Consider the following 25,292-nt stretch of genomic DNA (forward strand, 5'->3'; position numbering starts at 1 on the left):
CCATGGATCGGTGAGACGAAAAACCTTCCGGGACGTAGATTACCACTAGAAAGTTAGGTCCACCTAGGCAATTCACATACACGACTCATATCTGCTAAGATTATTTACAATTAATACATGCAGACTGGGTTTACAATTAGATTGATCAAGCTGTTGATGACTGCTGGATGGCACAGACACGCTGATCAGGTGCTGCCCCTTTTTGCAAAGAAAAGGGGGGGGTACTGCATGGGTAGTTCACCAGTAGGGGTCAACATCTGGCTCTACTTGGGGACACGTTGCTGCTTGCAGGAATGTGAGAATCCAGAATAAAGGATGCCCTACGACATTAGATGTGTTCAATATAGTGCATACTGAGCATTTGCCTGCTTTCAGGCAAATCTGTCGGCTGCTTGTCGGATGTGCCATGTCCAATTTTGCATATGGTAGGACTTTTTCCTATCCGAAAATCAAGCTGCTCACGGCCGTCTGATGCGTCAAATCTTCTTCTTCTTATTTTCTTTCTCTTGCGCTTTTTCTTTCTGGCAGGTTGAATTACTGATGATCTGGTACTTTCTGTTTCAAAACTATCAGATGAAGTGTGTAAGATATGCATGCTAAGTCTTTTTGTGTCTTGCATCTGATTTTTATCGTTTTTAAGCTTATCTGGATCACCTTCAATCAACCATCTTTCAATTGAACCAATGACCTCCTCATAATAAGATGGAGCTTGTCGCAGCAAATGAGAAGGCTCCTGATCTATTGATGTCACCTGGTTTCTTTCATCTTCCAATTGTTGAAACCTTTGAACTTGTATTCTAATGGCATCCATCTGACTAGAGTGTTCAACCTTTATATCACCGATTTGTCTGGCATGATGTTCTTCCATGTCTTTTATCACTTTATTGTTCTTTTCCTTTATGTCCATCAAGTAACGCTGCATGAAATTTATTTCTTCTTTATGATTCGCTTGCATGTCAGCCAACTGATTATTATGATTGAACGTCATGATAGTCATTTCCTCTTCCATAGTTAGTAACTTGTTTTGCATAGAGTCAATTTCCCTATCATGATCAGCTTTCATGGTCACCATATTTTCCTCTAAGACTGACATCTTGCTATGCATGTTTCCAATTTCTGTTTCATATTTAGTTTTCATGGCCTCAATTTCTTTAGCATGCTGATTTTGCGTGACCTCAATCTCCCTATTACGTTTTTCCAGGTGGGTGCATAAAGTTTTCACATCATTGACATAATTAGTTTGATTGATTTCCATATTTCTCACCAGCATCATTAGATCTCGTAAAATTTGCTTTTGCTCTTCCCTTTCATTGTCACTTGTCCCTGATTTTTCACTATCATGAACTTGATCTGCAATATTTCCGGTGGATGACACATTCTGACATGATGAATCGTCTTGGGATCTTTCAGCTGGACCGCTTATCAAATTACTTTCATTCTGTTGCACAATTTTAGAGGCAGAAGGCAAGCTGTTTGGATAACCATATCTATTTTTAAAAGCATCGACAATGTCTTCTAAAGAAGTGAAAGATTCCTTTGGAAAATTGTTAAACCAATTCAAAGCATCATCTTCTAAAGAAAGGACAAATAGGCGCATTTTGATATCTTCATGATTAAACTGAGGGGATCTACAGTATATGATCATGATGCGAGTAAACAAGACTAGATGCCTTCTAACAGCGATTGGATCACCACCCGAGAAAATAGGTAACTTAGGAATGGCATCTTCCGGAAAATCATGGAGACGTTCAGTAAAACGACATGGCTTAAATGAATAATCCATGATGAATGATAAGGGATTAGATGAATGATAGAACTAGATCTCTGCTCAAGAAAATCAAGAGATGAAAGAAGTGGAGTCGCCACTTGAACAATGAATCTGATTCTAAGATCCAAAAAGGAATCACAAGCAGATATGAGGAAGGCTTCTTGTCTGGGAAAAATGAGAAAATGGAGTCGCCACCCAAACAAGAAACAACCCCAAGAGATGCTGCTGATATGGGATGAAAAGATGCCAAAAATATTGAATCTGCCAGCTCAACTGAGAGATGAGAGATGAGAAGATGAATGTCGATGAAACTCCAGGAACAGGAAAACTCTGTCCCCGGCAACGGCGCCAAAAAATGTTGGCGTTGCCGGCTCAAACGAATGATAGACAGATGAACGATGAATGATGAAAAGATGTTGAAACACCAAGGACAGAAAAACTCTATCCCCGGCAACGGCGCCAAAAAATGTTGGCGTTGCCGGGCCAGATGAAGAGATAAGAAATGAGAAAAATGATTTGTCGTTTGAAACAACGAGAAAAAGTATCCCCGGCAACGGCGCCAAAAAATGTTGTCGCGCAAATTGACACGACAACGCTCAGACCGGGGGCTGTCACTCTGATCCCCGATCCCTCCGTTTAAGCCTGTCTCCTGCGGCTAAGGGGGGTAGTCCCTGAGAAATGATGAGACCAACTGTCGACCAGTTGGTTAGGAGACACGAGACACGATTAAGATAAGCACTAAAAAGATTTATTTAATTTAGCAGACCAATGCCTTAAGAGATTAGTGTAGAAACGATTACTTGTTAAACGATATAGAAACATGAACCATGAACAGCAATCATTTGTCATCAAAAGGTATCAGCTAAATCACAATGCTCAAAACGATATCCAGCGACTGAAAATTTTAAGAAGATAAATGCTTTAAACCACCACGAGTCATAAACCATTAACCAGATATCATATTCGTATCTCGACTTGAAAATTTCAGATCTCAGCATGAAAGATATATCGTGAAAACCACTGAATCTGGCAAAATAATTTTCCACGAAAATTTTATATTTTTTCGAATTTTTAATTTTTTTTTTTTTTTTAAATAAAATCAAAAAAAATAATCTAAAACTAAACTATAAATAAAAAAAATTTAAACTAAACCAAAAATCCTTTTTTATTTTTTATATTATAAAAAATGAAAATTAAAAAATCTAAAAATTATAAAACTTTAAACTTAAAAGTAAAACTACGAAAAATGTTAAAACCATACCTAAGATCAAAATTTAAAAAAAAATTAAAATCTAAATCTAAAAGGTATATACATATAACCTAAGTCTAAATAAAAGGAAAAAATGAAAATCTAATTACAACGATTTCGAATTTTTTTTATTTTTTTTTATTCCCTTATGACATATACCAAAAACTAAACGCATATAATTCTAAAAAAAAAAAAAGTTAATACCCTAGCTAAATACGACATGCAAAGCCCAAATGTTATGATATAACCCAAAAAAAATCTAATTACCTGTTACGCCCAAACCAGATTAACTGTTACCGTGCGTGAAAATTTGTTGACGCTGACGCAAATGTTTTTCAGGAGAATAGGAATGCGATTAAAGATGTCACCTGCCCCGATGATGAAGACGATGGACGAATGCAGTGATTTGAGGATCGAATCGAAACTGACTTTCTTACCTGGTTCTCCCACTGCTAACGCTTTGATGCCTCCACGAACCACGCAGCGAATGGATCTGACAGCGGATTTTACCTGAGCATTTCGAAAACTATTTGGAACGGGCTCCTTACCTGGCTGCCATCGTGAATACGTAACCCCAGCATGTAAATCGCGTGATATGACCATGAAAAAGAAAACGTAAATCGATTTTTCTGCTACGGAAAACGCATCAAAACATTAGCATATATTCTGATAAAGCCTTGACAGCGGCAATCGATATTGGACCCTCTCAGATAACCTTACGCCGGCAAAATCGAGCTGCTACGCAAACGTGCATCAAAACAAATTTTCGATTTTTTATGCTATTGACTGCGTTTGCAGTTTGAGGGGGACGGCAGAGGCTTCTGACGGCAGAGAGTCAATAACAGAATGTTGATACGTGACCCCAGTCAAAGCAAAGACTGACGGCAGACCACTGAACACGCTGGGCCGAGGGTGAATACTGAATGTTTTCCACGTTTGCCTGAGCCGCAGATCAAATCGAAACCAGCTGCCGGCGGATCTCTGTGTGTTCATTCAAATATAACTTACGCCATTGTTTTGGACAGATGAGCTGCCTGTGGATACAAGAAAACAGAGAACCCTAATCAAAAAACTGAACAAAGCAAAATCTTGAAATTTGAAACCCTAGATCAGCTAATTAATTTACAGATTTGGCCCCTTAACAGCCAGATTCATCAATAAGCACGGAAATATTTTAAAGAAACAAAGATTTCAGATTGTCACTGTGAAGAACTTCAGAAAATCTCTCATGCAACTTAGAAAAATAAAACGAATGATAAACCCAGGATCAAATCCAATTGGGCTCAGCAAAAAAATGCTTGTGGGAGTTGGCTGGTTCAACCGAGAACTTCCCCGAACGCCCACAAAATTCCTTCAGAAAATGTTTTCTGCACAGCTCAAAACAACCGTCAATAAAGAGGGCAAAAATGCTGCTAGATCTCAAACAATAATGGAGATACCTGCCATTACTTCAGAAACCCTAACAGCACTCAAACCCTAGCAAGTGGACAAGATACCTGTGCCCACACTACTCTACAAAAAGCTATTGTTAATGGCTGAAAAGAAAATATGCAGAAAATTTAAACAATCTCACAGCATTTCAAGAGAGTAACACCAGCAGGATATGGACCCCAAAGTCTTCTTTTATTAACCAGAAACAGATTTACAAGAGAGCTTCTTCAGTACTAGACTCACAGATCGAATGATCTGAAATGACCCCCTAAGACCCTATATAAAGGAAATGACTCCAACGGCTAGTTCGATTGATCCATGTAGAAATGATCTCGACCGTTGATGAGGATCAAGACATCTCTTGATCTCATCCGTCGATTTATTCACTTAAAATATTATTATTTTATTAGTTAGGGTTTTTGCTTTATTTTTTTTAAATTTTTTTTTTTTTTATTATTTTTTATTTATTTCATTTTTTAAATTTTTATTTATTTTATTATTTTTATTCATTTTTTAATTTTTTAATTCATTTTAAAATGGATCATCGAACTAAACCTTCGGAAACATCACCTAGGACCTAGGACTTAGGACTCATGAGGGGATTTAAAACATTTCTCGACCCTCAAGACACATTTCATGATGACTTTTACAAATTTACATCTTAAGGGGGAAAACCCCTTTAACATAGACCCTCACAAACCACCCAGTTCTGCGACACAACTATAATCTAGCAGATCAACACACTAGGATTCTCCTAAAGTTCTAATGACAAAATCCATCCCGGCTTTGGGGTCAGGTTTGAAGGAAAACTCTGCCGATCCATGGATCGGTGAGACGAAAAACCTTCCGGGACGTAGATTACCACTAGAAATTTAGGTCCACCTAGGCAATTCACATACACGACTCATATCTGCTAAGATTATTTACAATTAATACATGCAGACTGGGTTTACAATTAGATTGATCAAGCTGCTGATGACTGCTGGACGGCACGGACACGCTGATCAGGTGCTGCCCCTTTTTGCAAAGAAAAGGGGGGGGGTACTGCATGGGTAGTTCACCAGTAGGGGTCAACAAGGTCTAAAAGCCTTGGCATTTTGTTTGAAATTTGAACTTGAATCTGAAGCTGGCCACGAAAGAAATTGAAAAAAAATAAAAAATTGACCATCACATAAGAAGCAAACACAAATGTAATTGTTGATTTTAAATTTTAAATACCTCTTCTCACTCACTTGAACACACTCGAATTCACTAAACAAGGGTTTGAATTTTTGTCATTTGATTCTTGAAAGTTGAAAGTTGAAGTTTTGATTCAATCTAGATTCTAAACAATGTTTTGATTCAAATTTCTAAGCAAAAATAAGATAAAAACAAACTAATAGAATTATATAAAGATTTAAGAAGCCATTTGTGTAACAAATACTAAGAGAGAAATTAGAATACATACCTGGCAGTAACAAATCGGCACCTTGAATCTCTCACGCTGAGTAGTGGACAAATCTCCAAATCCACACCACAAAACTAACAAATCTCCTCCTCTTGGGCAATGGCAAACACCTCCTCTCTCCACAGGGATGAATGGCAGCAAGAAGAGTGAAAAATGAGTGTTTTTTTTGCTTTTCCCTCACTTATCTATGGCTTGGGCGGGCTCCACGACTTTTTGGGTCAAATTCCAATTTAATCGCGACTTTTACGATTTAGTCCCGACTTTTTCAATAGTTAAAAAGCCCAGACCATTAAGTCATTTCTTTCACTTGAAATTCATTCAATTCTTACGCACGTCTCTTTTTGGGAGGTCAAAAAGTCGGCCGATTAAATCGGCTAGTCCAAAAAATCAGAATTTACTGATTTAATCGCGACTTTTTCCACACTGCTGGTGCCTCAAGGTGTTGGGGCAGCATGTGACAACAGCCAAGGAGTTGCCTCCACTTGATGATGAGGGGCATCTAATTCTGGAATCGGAAGCCATTATGGAGACCAGGGAGAGGAAGCTGAGGAGAAGAACCATCAGGGAGTACTTAGTACACTAGAGGAGTTTGCCGGATGAGGATGTCACTTGGGAGGGTGAGCACATACTTGAGCACCCAACGCTGAAGTTGCTTGGGGACAAACAACATTTGGGAGGGGAGGATTGTAATGTCCCTTCCTAGATTAATTTACCTTAAGGTATTTCCACAATTTAGGAATTTTGGTGACCATGGGACCCAAAACTTTTTGGAGAAAGACTTAGGAGAAAAGGGAGGTTGAAATGTTTTTGCTAGTGGAGTGTGGGGGCCACATGCATGGGGAAAACACATTTGCCTAGGGAGGGAATTCAAATAGCCAAGGAAGGGGGTCGAAAAGCTTGTTAGAGGGGCCCACATGGGAAAAGGAACTCACAAATTATAAATATAAGGAGCTCAGTCACTTTTGGGGTCTTTTGCCAATTGAACTTTCTATTGTTGCTCAGACTGCTTAGTCGGGTCACACTGCTGTTCAGCACCGAGTTTTCCAAGCAGAGAGCTCACCCTTTCTTCGGGGGACTACGAGTGCCACCCTAGAGAAGTCAGGTCGTACCAATTTGGAGAAGAGTTGGGAGGGATTCAAAGCTATACATATAGTCACTCACTCAGCGAGTGCGTATTCCAAGAGGACGTAGGAGGGGATCATGCTTGGCTCATTTCAGCTGTCTTCCGGATAGTGTTTTCCGGGAGAAATTTGGCATAGGAGCTTGAGAGTAAAATCAGCCTAATTGAGGGGTTTTGGGGCAGGAGGTTGTTGATTGAAGGCAGCACGAATTTGTGCATCTAGGACCTGCACAGTAGCTATTTTCTGGGCACACGTGGGAGTTTGAGGGAAGTGTTTTGGAGCCAGGTTTTGCCGGGTGAAATAAGGATAACTTTGGGGTAGTGAGGCTTGACATTTTGGGAGTGATTGGAGGGATTTTTGAGGGAGATTGCAGACAGACCGCACTTCCCAGTTGTTGGAGGAGGACGTGGTAATTGGGGCAGAATTTTGGGGGTCAGAACCAGATCAAACCCGTTCTGGGTTTTGGTGGGTTATTTGAGAGGAGCTTTGGACTAATTTTACAGAATTTTCTAAGCATCGGAGGTTGGGTTTCCATTAGTATCTTTCCAGCAGACTGCAGTTTTCTGGGGCAACGCAGGGCATCATTGGAGCAGCTCATTCTCTCATCTGGGATTTCTATTTTATCACCTGGGTCTTGTCAAGCTTGCCATTGAGGCAAGCCCAGGTGCACTGCTTCCACACCATTGTACTCTTGCTCCGATTATTTAATAAAATGGCTCAGCTGGTTGACATTTTTGGAGCTTTTATGGGTGTTCACTAAATGTTCTGAATTTTTTTGTTGTATGTACTGTTTTGCTTTGCATATCACTGTTTTTCCTAATTAGGAACATTACACAACCAATCGACTTCGCTGCAACAGAAACAACTGTTTTAGGCCTTCACTGTAGCAGATTATTGGAAGTATTCCAGATCACTATATGGGGCTTTATGCGTAATCAGATGGTTGTAAATAATGATAGATGCAAATCTCTGTCTGTGGGTTTTCATCAACTGATCTCTTTGTAATTTATTTAGTTAATATGGTATTCGAGATAATTTAGTTAATAGATAGTACCCTCTTATTTTTCGACCTATAACAATCATTCATTGTGGTGGCTATAACTATAACAATTGTTCATGGTGTTAGCTTTTATTTAGAATGAGTGATCTCAGTTGATCCAAATATATCATGTTTGGTGTTTAATTGGGGCTACATTTAGTGCAATTTATCTATTTCTTGAAATTTATTAAATTAAATTCTTCCTACTTTCTTTTAATTGCACATAATATACTATATATAAATTTCATTGTGAAATATATGTTTTCATTTAGTACTCCCATCTTTTTTTCATGCACTTCTATTTTTTGTTCAGGTGATGGAAAAGGGCCATTTCAAGCTATATAGTGATAAGGAGGCAGATGTAGCAGCTTCATCAGATTATCTCCTCACTCTTCCAATATCTGTGGATGAGTCACAGGTGCAAATTTTGTCTCTTCGTTAGTTATTTTGTGGTAATCATATCGGTATATAGTAGTACTTATCAATTTCTCTTTTCTAGCTCTTCAAAGTGTATATAATCTTCTAATATTTCATGTGGTTTTTGCATGGGGTTGTTTTGTACTTCGGGGCTGCAGTTTGATTCCCGACCACTGACAAGATATTTCCAGGAAAATCCTCACGAAAATCTTCCTCAATTTGCAAACAAGGTATTTGAAAAGTTTCCTATACTTGACTTTGTGGATGATTCCATGTGGCTGTATGATTGGGCTTGTAAATTGGTTATTGTTTTTTATTGATATGGATGGTCCCACGTGGTCCCATTTTTTAGAACTGTCACTTATGTAAATAAAAAGCAGATATGATATTGTTATTACAAGAACTAACCATATTTACCATATAGATTACATGGTATGCTCTACTATTTTCAATCGTTTTAGTCCTATTGGAAGTCAATTTATATGTGCAATAAATTTTGTTTCATTATTGTGTCAACTCAGAGTTATTATATACTTGTGAAGTGCTTTGCACAATCTCTGCAGTCTTAGATTCTTTAAAGTAGATGAACCTATCCTAAATTATTTTATCCTTCTAAAATAAAACTTACAAATTAATTTACAAACATGCATTTAACTTAAACCATTATTTATTACAAAAATTCTCTTCCCAATCCTCTGCTGAAACCCCGTTGCTGATGTCTCCCTATGCGCCCTTGCTATCACTGCAAATCACTATCTTTGAGTGATCTCCAATGCCCCATCGACTTGCTCTTATAATCTCTTGTTGAGTAACCAATGACCATGATTTAATCACAATCAATGGCTAAGATCATCTTGATCCCATCAAATGACTTTTTCGGAAGTCTCTAGAGAAAAATCGAATAATCTAATTTAATTAACCGTTTTTCCTAAGTTAGACTTACGAAAATATTTAATAATTGGCTAATTAATCTAATTAAGACATTTTTCTTAGAAATATTTTCTGGGTCTTGGAGATAATTATCCTCCTGTGTTCCTTAGCCTCATAGACACCATAAAGACTAGAACACCTGTCTGCTACTAACAAAATACTAACACTCCCTCTTAGAGAGGAAGGTGTTCTCCACTACTCCCATTTTATCCCTAAAGTAGACAAACTTTGCCTTACCCAAAGCCTTCGTGAGAATATCTGCAACCTGCTGATTTGTGGGAACATATTGTAGCCGAACTGATCCATGCTCTACACAATATCAATGTGACAGGATTAGAGCATTACTAATGTAGAATGGCCACCCTATAACTTTTGAGAGTAGGAAGCTCCAGGATTATGAGCGTCACTACTCTATTTATGACAAAGAGATGCTCTCCATCATGCACACACTGGCTAAGTTTAGGCCATATTTGATGGTCAACCAGTTCAAACTTAAAACTTATCACATTAACTTTTGATTCTTCCTAGATCAAGAGTTAAATGACCGGACATAGAAATGGGTGAAAAAGGTACAGACATATGATTTCGAGATTAAGTATGTCAAAGGGGAAACAATGTGGTTGTTGATGCACTTTCTACGAGCCCTGTGACATACTTTTTAATGGACACTTTCTTGGACTGGAAGTCCCAACTACTGGTAGAGTATTCTAAGAACAGGTTGGCATGTGAGATCTTGGATGGGCAGATATCGGACAACAGGTACAAAGTTGTGCAGGACAATATCTATTACAATGACAGGATTTACTTGGTGCCAGAGTCACGGCTGAAGAACAAAGTTATATAGGTGAGACAAGATTCCCCGCTAGCAAGCCATCCAGGTTATCGTAAAATTCGTGGGAATATGGCTCTTAAATCCTTGATTTGATTGATGAAAGATCACGACCTTGATCTGGAACAATCGATCTCCTCAATAATTATCAAGCTTCGGCCTCTAAGTCTGGGATAAAATGATTGCTCGACCTCCTTCTATGTGCATCCTTCTCTTGTTCAAAATTAGAACTCTTCCCATTCTATTTTTTTGCAATTTGGCCCCATGGAAATAAATCTCAAGCCTGGAGATTAACGCTAGACCTTTGGAGTCACAACTTCAAAATCAAATTCTTAACCTTTGGCAGTCGATCTTTTGAAAAGGAACTGGGCTCGATCCTGGATGTAGGAGAAATAGACTTGCAAATACAAGTTATGGTGCCAACAATCCCCTGTAAGGCTTGCTTTTGGTTCGTTGATAAGATCAAATCTCTCAGGCAGGTAGGAATAACATCAGAAATTTAGAAATTAACAAGAAGAAACTCCTATGGAATAGATTCGTCCAATATAATGGGAATACACTTAGACCGATATATGGAACCCCTGGCACCAACAAAACTTGATTTTTGAGAGTCTGAAAATTATGCACTGGGAAACCCTTACCAAATGGATGCGGCTTCCCCGGAAATGCAATCACGATTTCTGAAATTATTGGTTCATTGGGAAAACTCTTGATTTGTAAAAGGTCTCAGCCGTCACCAAAATCTTCTTGTCTCATTAGAAGAAATTTCAGCCTAAAAGTGGCCTTCTACGGAAAAATCAGGAAATTAATAAAAAAATGCCATGTAGACAATTTTGTAATATTACTTTACTTTTATCTATGTTACACAATATTTATTAGCACTAGATTTAATAAAAAAATTTAATATACTATTTATAATTTTTTACTCTTATTAAAATCCCTCAATATATGACACTTTTATTAAAATAATTGTCTATATATATTTTATATTTAAATTTAACTGTTTATATTTATATTTTATATTTAACTATATATATCTATATTTTATATTTAACTATATATATATTATATTTAACTATATATATATATTATATTTAACTACTTTTTTGGGTGTTTTTTAATGGCATTGTCTACTGAGGCCACAATTTCGCCCGGAATATATTTTTTGTCTAGAACCCAGTAATTTGTCCATTCTGGAATACATTTTTTTAACTATTTAAAATTATATATAACTATTTCACTATTTTAGATTTAACTATATATTCCATATTTTTGGCCGGAATCTAGTAATTTGTCTTTTCTACAATATGTTTTTTAACTATTTTTAACTATTTAACTATATATTTGATATTTTTGCCAGAATTCGGTAATTTGTCCTTTCTAGAATACGTTTTTAACTATTTAACTATTTAATATTTAACTATAACTATATTTTACTTTTAACTATTTTGTATTTTATATTTATTTATTTAACTATAATTGTCTATATTTATATTTTATGTTTAAGTCAGCTTAGGGTTGATGTGGCCCAGGCCGGGTGCGCTCCCCGCGTGACTTTGACAGCTTAGATTCCCTTGGGTCATGGTTTCTCAAGCCACAAGTATATACATATATATACATCTTTTTTTTTTGTCAAGTTGTTTGTGTTCCTCCAGGCTTGACTTGTGGCTTGAGAAACCGTGACCCAGGGGCATCTAAGCCATCAAAGTCACCCGGGGAGTGCACCCGGCTTGGGCCACATCAACCCTAAGCTGACTGGATTTTAGCATGTCTCCTCCCCTTAGCACAGGCGCAACAGCCTCCGTGAGGTTTGATCCTGGGTTGCTTTGCTAACGAGGCACATCCTCAACCGGTTGTGCTAGTGAGACTTGACTCGATATATATTTAATATTTAACTTTTTTGGGTGTTTTTTTGGGCATGGTTATAAATGTCAAATGAGCCCACATTTTTAATTTATATCTTTTCACTAATATCAAAATTTACATTGCATTAATAACTTTTTAGATATTTTTATTCATACGGGTAAGGTAGGTAAATAACATTAATGAAATATTTCACAAATACCCAAATTAATAATAAAATATTTCACTGATACTTAGATTAATAATAAAATATTTCACGGATACCCAAATTAAACAATTTAAAATTATTTAGGACATGTACCTCTTTCTAAATTTAAACGATTTTGGTTGGTTTACATATTATGACATGGAAATTACGTGAAAATTTCATGGGCACTTTTAGGCTAAAATTTCCTCTAATGTTAGATTGAAAGTACTCGGTCTTTTTCTTGACTTCCATAGTATGCACTCACTAAATCAAGTGCTCGGCTTGGATGGAAGAGAAAATAAAATTAATTCTGACCCTTTGAAAAATATATTACGACAACAAATAACCTTGTTCATGTTGATTTTCCACGACCTTGGGTCTAGGTTAGAGTTTTAAAATCTCTGACGCTACCAAACCAAGAATCTCAACCATAAACTACTTTGCACAGTAGAAATATAAAGCAGTAAATCACACATGCACAGAACATAGACAACTTTTTAATTTTTCAACCCAACTTCGTTATATTAACAACATATAATACAACAGTCTAGGGCTCCCGTACCAGGGATAATGACCCTTAGTACAAGATACAAAACTGGGACTTGGTGTCAGTCCATCGACAACCAATCTGTCCTCAATAAGATACTCTGACCATTTGGTTGAAGTAACATGCATATCCTTTGTTTCATAAACTAAGTATTTTTTTTGAGCATCTGTTGACATTGATATCGAATTGCAAAGTTGTTTTTGTTCTCCTTGAGCTAAATTGTATCAAGAAGATTTGAAATAAGCTGGTGTTCTAACTATAGTATCTTCAAGAGTTTATTTTATAAGTATTCATCTAAAAAAAAAGCGAGCATTTCATTTGGGTAATTGAGGGCTTTTGCGGCATAAGTGTTTTCCCATTCTCGAGTCTAACTTCATCTCATCTTCCGATGCATTTGCATATAATTTAACTTTGCATAGATAAAATTTACTTCCAAGCATAAGCTTGGTCGATATACAAATAGATCTCCATCCGTCTTTTCTTGAGAAATCTGTTTTAATAGTACTTAAAACGGTGACCTTGCAGTCGTCAGAGCCACAGTTCTCTGCAGCGCCGGAGGCATTGGGTATGTTATAATTTCAGGAGAGGTGTCGTTAATCACACCGTAGTGTGATTCTCCTGATTTTCTCTCTGCCAATTACTACGAAATTAGGCTCAACACAGAAAGGATTGGAGGGTTCACATTTAAATAGGCATTTAACTAAAATTAACCAAGATTCTTGCATATCACATTGTTTTAGGATATGCATTTCATATAAAATAGTCATTCATCTAAGCAGCAATTGCTAATCGATTACTTGGTCTTAATTTCCCTAGCAAGATCATTGAATCCATAAAGCACTGGTATCAATCGTTTAAAATCTAATCAAATCCTATAAGTCTTGCTAAATCTTAATCAAGTACTCGATCGCTTCACTGTGTCTCTCGAACTGGTTGGTTCCCAACTAGTTCTTCTTCATTCCACTTTTCCATAGGGTCTACCCCCCTTAGTCTGGTGTAGGGAGACAACTTAAACGAAGAGATTGGGGATTAGGGTAACAACCCTCGATTTGAGCCGTTGTCGCGGTGCCTAGACATTCTGTGCGACAACAACCGGGATTACACAGAGCCTGAAGGGCTCAGTTTCTTCAGTTGCTGGGGCTTGGGGAGTTGTGGGAAGATTGTGATTTGAGGAGTTGGTGGGACGCTGTTTCTGTAGAAGCATAACAATGTCTAAGGGGATGGAACCAAGGTAGAGGGAGTCACTACCTCCATGGATTTCTAGCCAAGGAATCCAGATCCGAGTTGCAGTTGCAAGGAGGATTGGAGAGGAGTGGTTCGACAGTTGGCCAGAGGATTTCTAGAAGGGAAATCAGGACTTAGAGGGAGATTTCCAGTAGGGGAGTCAAGACTCAGAGGGAGTCCAAAAGAGGAGCTGAAATGGAGATGAACGGACTAAGGGATCATGATAGGTTGGACGAAGCGTCCAACTTTGTCATCTGGAAGGCCACGATCCTGGTAGTCCTGGATCGACATCGCATCAAGGACTTTGCCTTGAGAACTGTGGTTATCCCAGTTGACCCAGCTGAGAACGAGAAGTATGAGGATGTAATGGCGAGGGCGAAGTGCATGATCCTAGACGGGGTCAAAGATCATGTCATACCACATATTGCTGAGAAGAACACAACAAAGGAGATGTGGGACACCCTGACCACCTTATACCAGGGCTCTTCCGTGCAAAGTAAGATGCTATTGGAGAATCAGCTGCAGTCATATCAGATGCAGAAGGGAGAGCAGATAGATCCATTCCTTCTTAGGTTGCAAGAGATTCACGACTAGCTTATTTCCGTGGGGTCTACACCAGATCCAGAGTTTATGGTCAGGACTGCCCTAAATGCAGTCTCCGAGGAGTGGGAGACATTTGTCCAAAGTATTTTGGCTAGGGCTACTCTTCCCGATTGGGAGGAGATGTGGGCAGTTCTTCGCCAGGAAGAGATCAGGAGAATGACCAAGGCGGGGAGTAGTGGCAAGGGAGGTCGAATCAAGAAAGAGGAGAAGGATGCAGCTCTGGCATCTACGGGACAACAAAGGAAGAGGAAGAAGAAGGACATCTCTAAGGTGAAGTGCTTCCATTGTGGGGAGCTGGGACATTATGCTTCCTAGTGTCCTAGGAAGAAAATCAAGGGAGAGGCTTTTGATTCAAAGGCATCTCCAACTAAGGCGGAGAAAGAGGTCAAGAATGATGACGATTGTGCCATGAGTGCTCATGCGCCTCTAAAGAAGAAGTGGGGAGACATCGAGTTGTAGTTAGGACGACTACATACTAGGGACGGGATCCTTGAGGTGCCCAAACTCTTGGATCACATCCAGCTATGGGAGCCCTTAACGACAGTAGCATGATGACAGGTGTCGGGTGGAGCAAAGTGTAGTGGAGCAGCAAGGCAGTGCTTGAGTGCAAAATTGTGAGGCAGCGCAGTGGAGTTTGCAGCAGTGCGAGAGGCACAGAGGTGTATGCAGCAACGGGGGCATAAGTTAGCAGCAGAGGGGGCATAGGTTAGCAGCAGAGGCAACTTTAGCATCACGAAGCTTCCTGACTGACTGGGATGCCAGTATTTGGGAGAAGTCAGTTACCTACTTCTCGGTAGCTGAGTTGTCGTGCAACAGTTAGCAGTGGCAGTGCTAGGGGCATCATGGGCAGCATGTTGAGAGGGAGCTGCAGTACAGATGTATCATTGGTAATGGCAGTGTCATGGGAAGCACTACAGGAAGCAACAGTGCAGAGGATGTGAGGCAGCGGGCCAAGCATCAGAACAAGTGCTGGTGCGAAGGATTAGTGTGATGTTTCAATGGTGGAGCATTACTAGAGCACATTCCTCGCTAAGAGGGAGTGTTGATTTGTGGTAGCATCGGATGTGATCTAGCCATGAAAATTGGTGGATAGGCTAAGGCACATAAGATCTCCAAGACTTAAAAATCGTTTGGTGAAATTCCACCCGGATGGAGAGATATTAAAATAATTAATATTTTTAATGGGGTTCCTAAGTCTAAACTTAGGAAAATTAAAATATTAACATGTATTAATATAAAATGGGTGAGAAAGTTCGAAATGACGAGGATCAAGCCAAATCTAATCTTATCCATTGATTAGGGACTTAATCTCGACCGTTGAATCGTCAACAGGAAAAGAAGAGGAGGCTTGAGGGTCAGTTGGAGACACAACAAGTTGATCAAGAATTCGATCAACTTAGTACCACACGTGGGACAGAAGGAGGAGAAGGATTTTGGGGCTGAGCTTGGGAGAGAAGCCCAGAAGGGAATTTTGCTAAATATCTGAGCTATTTTGGGGGCATTTGGCAACATCATTATAGGTGGGTCGAAATACCTGGCAGGTGGAGGAGATAGGGGAAATTGGGCCGAAATTCTGAGGTCAACATTTGTCCAATTCCTTCGTTTTTTTTTGTGGGTTATTGGAGGAGAGCCCGGGGTTAATTTCGCAGAATTTTCTGAGCATCAGAGGAGGCCCTAGCAATCATTTCTTGCAGCGAGCAGTGTAGTTTTCTCAGGAGATCAACATAGAGCCATAGAGGGATCAACCAAAAACTCTTGGGGACTTGCTTTCATCACTTGGGCTTTGCTATCTTGCCTTGGTCAAGCCTAGGTGCACACTTTCCAAACGCCAAATTGTAACCCCATGATTTTATAATAAAATGGCTCAGAGCAGCGCAATTTTTGGCTAAATTCATGGTGTCTGATATGTGTGTAAATTTCATGTGTGTTTTTGTTGTGTTTGCTTTGTTTATCATTGTATATTTCAGTTAGGAATATTACAGTGGTATCAGAGCTCATATTCTTGGCTCAGCCTATGGGAGCAGTATTGGTCTATGACACCAGAAGACCAACAAAATGTGACTTACAAGAGGCAGAAGTACAGGAGCATAGAAAGGCAATTGAAAATTACCCCAGACTAAGTGATAGTTGAATTGGAGGTTGAAAGGCCAAACATGGGAGATAATGAGGGAGACAAAAGGAGTAAAGAGGAGGATTTTGCCCAACACCTTCTAAAGGTCGTTCAAGATTTGTCTAAGAGTATTTAGGAACTGAGGAAACAAATTTGCAGCAACAAGGGAAAAGGGATTCAAGGGGAATTCCAATTTGGTGAAGGCTCCGACACTTCGCATCACCACGGGGCTCATGGCCCTAATGCACCTCTCATTCCCAGTACACCACCCAGGTCTACTATCCCCATGTTTTTAGCATCTGGTGTTGGAGGGCCGCAAGGGAAAGAGGAGATGCCCATGGGGACTATTTTGTGGAGTATCAGTCCTATGGGCCCAACTTTAGAGAGGCTATTACCTTTAGGGACTTTTGCCAGCTGAAGGGTAACAATAGGGGAAAGGGGCAAGGTGGAGGAAGCTATGCACATGGTCCCGATTTGCAGTGCACCATGGGGATAATTTCAGAGTACAATCTGGGTGCCAAATCCGGCTTACCCAACAGAGAATTTCCTTGGCAGTAGTACCTCTCAGTCTGAGACAAATGTCTTGGTTGAAACCCCGGATAAATCTTCTGGCAGCTCCTCAGCTCCAATCTACTCCAGAAACCCCAGCGTCTGCCTTTCTAGTCTGGGTCAGCCTTTTTCTGCCCAACGCTGGCCCTGCGTCAGCCTTCTGGCCCTCTGTGTCAGATACACTGGCCTCTTTGAAGCACTGCGCAGCTTCTGGCTGCCTCTGTGTGGCCCTGCGTGAGCCTTGGCTGCTATTGTGTCACTCTCTCTAGCTCCTGCACTGATCTCCTGGCACTATCTCTGCCTCTCTGTCTCTCTGTACTCAATGCCCCTCAGCTGCAACTCCGATCACTGATTCTATCTCTCTTAGCAAACCCTGCTCTAGAGAATAGAATGACTGATCATCTGGTGTACTCTCCAAGTGACCCTCAAGCCTCCTCTTATACTTTTCTCGTTGACATATCAACAACCGAGATTAAGTCCCTAATCAACAGCTAAGATTAGATCTGGCTTGATCCATGTCTTTTGGACCATTCTAACACAGTTTTATATTATTCCACATTCATATTTTAATTTCCCTAAGTTTAGACTTAGGGACTCCATTAAAAATATTAATTATTTTAATATTTCCTGAACTGTTTAGAATTCGCCCAAACCCTTTCTGGCTATTGGGGATCCCATGTGCCCCAACCCATCCACCAAATTTCGTGGCTAGAGCACATCTGATGCTACCCCAAATCAACACTATCACCATGCTACATCCTTGTTAGCTGACTAATCCTCAACATAGTAATATTAACCCATGACAATAGCTCTGTCCACTGGATAGGCACTCTTGAGAATAGCCTTGTTGCTGGCTATGGCCTGCGACCTAGCCTAGCAACAAGATAGACCTCCAGTCCTTTATCAACCAGCCTCCAAGCATCATAAGAACTTAACTCTGCTGTCAGCCCTTTCAAACAAGTGTCACCAAAATGTGACCACTGTAGTAGCACCGAAATTCTTATCACTGTAATCCGAGTTCCCACATGATGAAATACTTGTCCTCCGAATTTGACACTACAAGCCATCCGAACTCATTGACTGTGAGACAACGTATTGTACCCTTATCACGCCTCATTACCAAACATCCCACTGCAGTTTATCCGACCTTATCACTGTATGAGATCAGAGATGAATCCGAGCTTCTGTTGACTGATATTAGTCCTAGACAGAACTCCGCTATCCCTTATCTTTCCTGTGATTACATCCAAAGATTATGCTGCTACTGTCTATTCAAAGTTACATTCAAACTAACCTCTTCCACTGTCCATCTGAGATCAGAGATTGAGACAGCGTGCTTGAGACACCTTATTACAGCGAATAAGGGTTTCTTGAATCACTCTTCACTGTGGATAGAGGTCACCTCTTGACCTGCAGTTTAGGCTTCAGGACTGCGGCTAAGATGTGCTAATTCTCCTTGCTTGAACAACACCTAAATCACATCTTTGAGGACTGTGTATGAGTCTCTTTCTTACTGCGGATTAGGAGTTCATTTAGGCTCTCTTTGACTGTGTCTAGCTGTGTATGGAGGACTGCGGCTAGGGCTTTTATGTGGCTTCCTTTGACAGCATATAGAGGCTCCCTTTGACAGCGTATGGAAGCCTCCTTCATGACTGCATTAAGTGCCTCCTCTTGCTGCATACACTCCCTCAATGACTGCGGCCTAGGACAACGTATTAGGTTCTTTGTTAGGGCAGCGTTAGGGCTTTATTAGGGCAGCGTTAGAAGCCTATCTTCATAACTGTGTTAGGCCTTCATCTCCATGCCAGCGTTAGGAGCTAGGGCATCTTCTTTAGGGCTGCATAGATCCTTCTTTCCCATGACAGCATCTAGGGCATCTCCTCTTAGGGCAGCGTATCATCTTAAGATCTCTCCTCCCACCAAAACCCAAAGACAAGTGGAGAGGAAGAGATCACAAGAGGTGTGTGTCAAATGACTTGCAAGCCACCTCTTTTTATAGTAAAACGTTGAGGATAGATGGGGGAAATTTGGTTGCTGGCCGACCTTGACGAATTGTTGCATAACACAAATAAATTCATATCTCCATGTGGCTTCCTTCTACGCAGCCCTAAAGGAGGAATCTTGGAGGAGCCCTAGCCGCAGGTATACATTCCCTAGCCACAGTCAAGGAAGGAAGTAAAGTATAAGCCCTCAATGCTGTCAAGAAAAGGCTCTCTAGTCTAAGGAGCTTCAATGCAGATCTAAGGAGTACTAGAGGGAGCCCTAGCCGCAGTGAAAAGAAGCCTACACACAGCTGAAGGATAAGCCCTCATACACTGTCCTAAATACCCTAGCCGCAGGTCATGATTTGCTGTCACAAGTAACCCTCAAAACACAGCAAAAGAGAACCTTGATCTGATGTTTGAGTAGCTCCTAAACCGCTGTCCATAAAGATCCTAATCCGCTGTCATAATGGAGACTCTAGCCACTGTATTGAGAAGAGTTCTATATGCTGTCTAGTGGAAGGTCATGAAGCCCTAGCAGCAGTGAGGAGATCTGAAAGGAAGATGTATTACGCTGTCAATCTAGAGACCTAATTGGCAGCCCTCATCTAGCTCCTATTTGCCATCATGAAAAAGGTCTTATACGCAGCTCTATTAGCCGCAATAGAAGAGGCCCTAATCAGCGGCATACAAAGACCTAAGACGCAACAAGAAGAAGTGGTCTTATGCCGCAGCTAAAGGAAGTATTTCATCAGCATTAAAGTCACATTGTTGTAGGTGACAGCGTGACACATTTGAGATCTGTTCTGGGCATACTGTGCAGCAATAAGGCTGATTGGTAGACATTGTTCTTCAAGGGTAATAGCTGGGTATTGTATGATAACCTTGCTTGCTGCTGGGCTAGGCCGCAGGCCATAGCCAGCAGCATATTGTGTTAAGGGTTGCACAAGGATAAGGACTGAAGGTTGATGTGACTGCTTGTGTGGTCAGCATGTTAGACAGCTTGGTTAGATGCAGCATGGTATTAGAGACAACAGTGAAGTGCAACATAGTAGTCATTGAGTGCAGATCAGTGATGAGTGTAGCATTGAGTGCAGATCCGTGATGAGAGCAGCTCAGTGATTGGAGCAACACAGTGACAGGAGCAGCAGCATGAAGTGCCTAGCATGGTCATTAGGTCCAACACTGTGATGATGAGTGCAGCATGGTGCTACACGGTGAGGTGCAGCATATGGATGAGATGCAACACAATGATAGGTGAAGGAGTCACCTTGGAGAATCAGTTGAAGCAACATGTCTTCAACTGATCTCATGTAGAGATGATCTATTCTCTTATCTTGAAAGTCGAAGTGTTGACTTCTGTTGTAAATGTATTATCTCTCTCTCTCTCTCTGCTGAACTATTGAAGAACATATAAGAAGAATTGATCAAGGGTTTCCCCACATTGGGGTTTGTCCCTGGCTAGCGCCACATCTTGTGTTCTCTTGGCTTGGCTTGTTTTCTGCAATTTATATTTATGTTCTATTTGCAGTTTACTTTAATGTTGATGTGATTGCTAATGTGGAAAAGATATTTAGCTAACTGTAAAAATTGAAATAAATTGCCCTAGCATAGAACATACCTAAAATTAACAGAGGGAGACAACCGTTCCATACACTACTGAGTAAAATGGAGTTGTTGAAAGGAAGAATCGAACAATTATGGAAGCCACCCATGCCATGCTCCATGATCAAGGTCTACCAAATTTCTTATGGTGAGACGCTGCCAACACTGCTATGTATGTTCAAAATAGGAGCCTGCATCAAGCACTGGATTTCAAGACACCCGAAAAAGTTTTCATTGGTAAGAAACTTGATGTTTCTCATTTTAGAAATTTTGGTTGTCCCGTGTATTTTCATGTGCCTAAAGAGAAAAGAAACAAGTTGGAAGCATCTAGGAAGAAACTTATATTTGTGGGCTACAATGAAAATTCAAAGGCATATAGAATCTATGTGCCTGGTCAAAGAGATGTGGAAGTAAGCCGTGATGTCACCTTCGATGAAGACACTGCCCTTGGGAAAGCTAGAGATCTCCCCATTCCAAGGAAGGATAATGATGATGTTGCAGAAAATCAGGATGAACCTCCGACATATGAGCTTATGCCCGATGTTGAAGGCCCGATGGATCCCATTGATCCACCTCTTGGTGATCCCTCTACCTCAAGAAAAAGACCTTTATGGCTCAAAGATACTCTCGAAGATGCTCAAGACATATTGCTCCAAGAGGGACATTTCGTGAAAGTAAGAAGCCGAACAGGTATCAAGGCTACTTAGCTGCTATGAGTACTATTATTCAATCTGAGCCATGTACATTCAAAGAAGCCGTAAAGCACCAAGTCTGGAAGGATGCGATGAATGAAGAGTATAAATATATCATGGAAAATGATGTCTGGGATGTGGTGCCTAGACCAACGTTGCAGGAATCGCCCCCCCCCCCGGATCCTAGGCCGGAATCGCGTCCCGTACGGAAGCGTTCCGGAACCTCCAGGCGAAGCGCGATTCCAAAATTCATGAAGCGCGATTCCGGTTTTTTGAAACGATTCCTGGAATATGGGTTGCGTTGCCCCGGATCCGCGCTTCGGAGGGCGCTTCGGGCCTCCGGAAGCGCCACGCTTCGGGCCCGGAAGCGCACGCTTCACGAGCTCCGGATCCGCGCTTCCGGAAATTTCCGCGCGGGTAGCAATGTAACTTGAATTTTTTTTAATTTTTTTTAAAAGTTAACTTGAGTTTGCATTGAGGGGGTGGGTTAGGGTGAGGTTAGGGTGAGTTTAGGGTGAGTTTAGAAAAGAATAAAGCCCCCATTCTCTTCTCATTTTCTCACTTTGAGTTTATGAGAGTTGGAGAAGAGAAGAGAGGAGAGGAGAAGAGAAGAGAGGAAAGGAGAGGAGAAGAGAGGAGAGCTTGGAGGAGTGAAGAAGGAGGAGCTAGGAGAAGGAGGAGGAGCTTGGAGCAAGAGCTTGGAGGACTTCATCTACAAGAGCTAAAGAGGTAAGTTCAAACCCCAAACTCCCTTGTTTTTTTGAAAAAAAAATTGTATTTTTCTCCTCCCTCTCCTACTCTTTCCCATTGTTTCTACTTGCTCCTTTATTTACAGGTTGTCCACCACCTATATCCATATTCCAAGATGGTGTTCTTTTGGCTTCTATGTATCATTCCACTCTTGGTTTTAATGATGGCAAGGGTGAGGAATAGAGGGGAAGAGGAAGGGGATGAACTTGGTCCTAATAGTAGTGACCCAATGTATGATGAGGAGGAAGGGTTTGAAGAGGAAGGGGATGAACTTGAAGGGGACACTGAAGCACAAGATGGGAAAGGTACATCAACACCCTTGTGGAACTATGTGACCAAACTTGATGGGGGAAAGGGTGGTGGATCTTACAAATTTGTGTGCCCTCATGGTTGTCATGGAGGAAAACCATATACGGGTTCATATACCCGTCTGAGGAGGCATCTTTGTGGGGTGCTGGACAGTGATGAAAAAAAGGGTTCTGTGGGGGTACAAATTTGCCCAAACATTTCAACTGAAGAAAGAAGAAAATACATCCAAATAGAGATGGCTGCACAACGAAAAAACAAGAAACAAAAAACTCATTCTGAATCAAGTGCAACCTCTAAATTTGGTAGTTGCCCATCTCCTCATGGTACTTCTGCAACCTCTGGAGGTAGAAAAACAATAGGGGATTTCCTTAATGTTGCTGGGAGGGATGATGTGGATGGAAAGATAGTCCGTTTTCTTTGTGCTTGCGGTGTACCATTCAATGTGCTTCGCTCTCCCTATTGGCATGACATGGTAAAGGCCATCAATGAAGCCCCAAAAGGATACAAGGCCCCCAACTATGAGAAAGCTAGAACAGTGTTATTAGAAAGAGAAAAAGCTAAGGTTCAAAGAGCTTTGACACGTTTTACACATGAGTGGGTGGATTCTGGGGTAACCATTGTATCAGATGGGTGGACAAATATTAGAAACCAACATTTGATAAATGTTCTTGGTGTTTCTTCTAGTGGTGCAGTATTTATTGCATGTCATGACTCCTCCTCCATCAGTGCAACTGCACAAAACATTGCAGATCTCCTATTGAAATCAATCAAAGATGTTGGTCCGAATAATGTGGTTCAAGTGATCACAGATAATGCAGCAAATTGTAAGGCAGTAGGAAAAATTATTGAGCGTACTCATCCACACATCTTTTGGTCTGGGTGCCTGGTTCACACATTGAACCTTTTGATGCATGATATTGTGAAACACAAAGATTGTGGGTGGATTGCTGAGGTTTACAGGAAAGGGAAGCAGCTCATTAAATTCATCACAGGGCATACAAGGGTAAACTACTTCTATGGCACTTACTCCAAGTTGCAATTGTTTAAAATTGCAAAGACAAGATTTGCTAGTTATTACCTCACCTTTAGGCGGCTAGTGAGGGTGAGACAAGCTTTAACTAATCTGGTGTGTGCTGAAACATGGGATGAAATTAACACTGACACAGATGGTGCTAATGTAGTCAAGGACACTGTTCTTGACAGTTACTTTTGGTCACAGGTTAAATATGTTTTGCAATTCACCAAACCAATTTATTACATTATCAAGTTTGCAGATTCAGATCGACCAGTAATTGGGGAGGTGTATGAGCAAATGGATAGCATGTTGGGGCAGATTAAAGACATTGTTGAGCCTAGAGATACCACCTTGTACAATTATATTTGTGTAGAGGTGCAAAACCGATGGGAAATGCTAAATATTCCATTGCATGCATTAGCATATGTTTTGATACCTAAATACTATCATCCATCATGGCTTTCAACACCAGCACTTGGGGGGGGAAGCAGGAAAAAACCACACCAAGATAGAGAGGTTCATGAAAAATATATGGCTGCATTGAGTAGATTAATCCCTGATAATGAGGAGGCTGCATTGGTACGGAGACAGGTGAGCAACTATACGCTCAACACTGGTCCATTTGGGAGCATGCATGCAATTCAAGATCGAGAGCATTTTTCTGCTCTTGAGTGGTGGAACATGCATGGAGGGGCTACTCCACTTCTACAGAGTTTGGCATTGCGGGTGCTATCACAGGTGGTAAACACTTCTTCTCCAGAGAGGTGTTGGAGCTCTTATTCTTTCATCCACAGTGTTAAAAGGAACAGGTTGAATTTAGACTGGGCAGAGAGCTTGGTTTATGTTCATTACAACTTGCGATTGTTGTCCCATTACTGTGAAGATGCAAAGTCTAATAAAGACTTGTTGACTTGGGACAAGAATCCAGAGGAGCCCAATTTGGAGGATGGAGTGTTGCGACTAGAGCAATTAGAGGATGCTCTTATCCAGGTATGTCCATTGTGGTATGAATTTTCCAATTTTCCCTTATAAAACATTTCTCTAATTCATGTTTTTAATTTTTTTGTTAACTAGTGTTTTTTTTTTTTGCATGAATTTTTTGAGCGATTCTAGGATGATGATGACCGTGTTGATATGCCACCACCCCCACCCCCATCTGGTCCCTTGGTTCCTAGGTTCCATGGTTCAACACCAACAACAGGGGGTTCTTCTTCATCAGTTCCAGTGCCACGACTTACACAGGGACCATCTTCTTCATTGCCACCACGTGGAGGCTCGCCATCACGTTCTATTCGTGGTGGAAGGAGGAGAGATTAGTAGATATATTCACAATCTACTTCTTTTTGTCATAGATTACTCATTAGACTTGTAGACTTGTGAATTTGAATTTTGAACCTTTTTGGCTTGGCGGTGACCAAGTGACATATTTTGTAAACATTATTATTTGAATTTTGGACATGACAAATGTTGACAGTTGCTCACTTGCTAGATAAATCATAATATGCTCTATGTTTTATGTTTTATAATATGCTTAAATGTTTTATGTTTTATAATATGCTTAAAAATTTGATGTATGTTTGTAATAGCTAGAATATAGATGATTGTTGTACTAGTAAGTAACTACA

At 40.4% G+C, this 25,292-nt stretch overlaps 1 protein-coding gene across 2 annotated transcripts in view; it reads left to right on the top strand.

Annotated features, from left to right (window-relative positions):
- LOC149203911 (uncharacterized) overlaps positions 1-25,292 on the top strand; it is a 392,823-nt gene that overhangs the window by 81,747 nt on the left and 285,784 nt on the right. For both annotated transcript variants that reach the window (XM_089403607.1, XM_089403608.1), the window contains exons 4-5: positions 8,369-8,473; positions 8,631-8,702. In XM_089403607.1, coding sequence (XP_089259733.1) covers positions 8,369-8,473; positions 8,631-8,702 — 177 coding nt within the window. The remainder of the gene's footprint in view (positions 1-8,368; positions 8,474-8,630; positions 8,703-25,292) is intronic.

This window comes from Pinus tabuliformis, chromosome 2_1 (assembly GCF_031772625.1).
Source record: "Pinus tabuliformis cultivar Carrire ecotype Pingquan chromosome 2_1, CPIR1, whole genome shotgun sequence".
Taxonomy (NCBI): domain Eukaryota; kingdom Viridiplantae; phylum Streptophyta; class Pinopsida; order Pinales; family Pinaceae; genus Pinus; species Pinus tabuliformis.